The 2,182-nt window shown below is 44.2% G+C and overlaps 1 protein-coding gene across 1 annotated transcript in view; it reads left to right on the forward strand.

Moving 5' to 3' along the window:
- Positions 1–891: 891 nt before the first annotated feature.
- Positions 892–2,182, forward strand: part of LOC116007842 (beta-D-glucosyl crocetin beta-1,6-glucosyltransferase-like) — a 10,030-nt gene continuing 8,739 nt past the window's right edge. The window contains exon 1 of the mRNA XM_031248508.1: positions 892–2,145. Coding sequence (XP_031104368.1) covers positions 892–2,145 — 1,254 coding nt within the window. The remainder of the gene's footprint in view (positions 2,146–2,182) is intronic.

Raw genomic sequence — 2,182 nt, forward strand, 5'->3', positions numbered from 1 at the left:
ATATAATTGTATATCGATTCAAATATTTCTTAAAATATTATAACAAATTCATTCCGTGCAACGCACGGGTGAAAATACTAGTAATAATAATAATAATTGACAAGACTTTGTAGTCTAGTGACACTCGGTTGCACTCCCATATAGAAGGGGTCGGTTCAAACCTCGGAGGTGATATTAAATTATTTTATCAATAATTGTAAGGCTTTAAAGAAAATTTATCACATTAGTTATATAGGAAAAAAAATAATGTAATCCGTAATATATTTAAAACATATACTTCGCATTGTGAATCGTACGTGTAATTTTATATTCGTCATCATTGGAAAAAACAACCACGAGGTTTACACTGCATTTTGCTATTTAGTCATGTACCACGCTCGTCCATTGGTCATGTCTACAACTTGTTAGTAAAAATAATGTGGCATAACCTATTATCAATTATCAATTAAAATACAATTCACTATTCAATAATACTAATTGATAATTGATAATAGGTTGTGCACATTTGCAGTATCTGTTCATAATTATTTTCTCAAACTATTAAAGCGCAAAGAGTCAATATAGCCTCCGGTGGAACTCAAATCCAATACCTTCTATATGAGAGTACAACTTGGTGCCACTTTTCTAATCAAACAAAATTTGCTGTGATCTAGACATGGTATCTTCTACCATTATAAAATTAAAGTTTTCAATATAAATATGTGACAATGTGATAAACACTGCGTCCTATAAAATTCAAGGGCATGTAGTATCTAGCGAAGAGAAACACCGATAAAAAGGGTAGAGGGCTCCACAAGATTTGGGACATCATCACCGTACCACACAAAATACGATTGTTGAAGGCCGGGCCGGATCGTCGGAGAAACCGAAGCTTCAATAATTGGTGTAGCAATGCCTGATCGTCGTTTTCGTCTTCTAATGTTGCCATGGCTGGCTCACGGCCACCTTGTCCCCTACATGGAACTTGCCAATGAGCTCCACGACCGAAACTTCGACATATATTTGTGTTCTACTCCCGTTGTCATCTCTTCTGCTAAATCCTCTTCTTCCTTTAGCTCTGATAAAATCCATACGGTGGAAATCCACCTGCGCCCCACCGGGGATTTCCCGGAGCTTCTTTCTCCCAGCCGCCACACCACAAAAGATCTCCCGCGCCACCTCATTTTCCCCCTCTGCAAGGCATTCAGATTGGCCAGCCCAAGCTTCTGCGACATCCTCGACCAAATCAAGCCCGACTTGCTCATCTATGATCTCTTCCAGCCCTGGGCGGCGGAGGCCGCCAAAACGCGGAAAATCCCCGCCGTCTACTACGGCATCACTGGGGCAGCCTCGATTGCCTTCACCCACCACTTCTTACACAAAGGATCAATCCACGGCTTCCCTTTTCCGGCCGTCTGTATGAAGCCACACGAGCTCAAGAATCTGAGTAAAAGCGCCGAAAACATAGACCCCGTTGACAGAACCGCCATCCCAAGGGCCTTGGAGGTGTCCACCAAAATCTGTTTGATCAACACTAGCAGGGATATCGAGGGGAAGTACATCGACTACATCTCTGAGAAGCTCGGCAAAACCGCCCTCCCCATTGGCTCACTCATCCGAGAGCACGAAAAGAAGGGCGACAAGGAGGATAGTGAGATCATGAAATGGCTAGACGGAAAACAAAAACACTCAACACTATACCTTTCATTCGGGAGCGAGTACTACTTGACTAGGGAGGAGATTCAACAAGTAGCCAAAGGACTAGAGCTGAGCGGCGCTAATTTTATATGGGTGATTAGGTTTCCGGTGGGGGAGGAGACTCCCCTAGAGGAGGCACTACCAAAGGGGTTCTTAGAGAGATTGAAAGGCAGAGGGATAATAGTGGAAAAATGGGCACCTCAGATCAAGATTCTAAGCCACCCAAACGTGGGTGGATTCGTAATGCAGTGTGGATGGAACTCTTTTCTAGAGAGCATACACTTTGGAATTCCATTAATAGCCATACCCATGCACTCCGAGCAGTTCGTCACCGCCAGGATGGCGGTGGAGCTGGGCATCGCGACGGAGGTCTTGAGGGATGAAGACGGCCGGCTTCACGCAGAAGACATAGGCAAAGCGGTAAAGAGCGTGGTGGCGGAGAAGGCCGGGGAAGAGATGAGAGCTAAAGTGAGGGAAGTGAATGCGCAGATGAAAATGAAGGGAA

The sequence above is a fragment of the Ipomoea triloba genome, chromosome 16 (assembly GCF_003576645.1).
Source record: "Ipomoea triloba cultivar NCNSP0323 chromosome 16, ASM357664v1".
NCBI classification, from domain to species: Eukaryota; Viridiplantae; Streptophyta; class Magnoliopsida; order Solanales; family Convolvulaceae; genus Ipomoea; species Ipomoea triloba.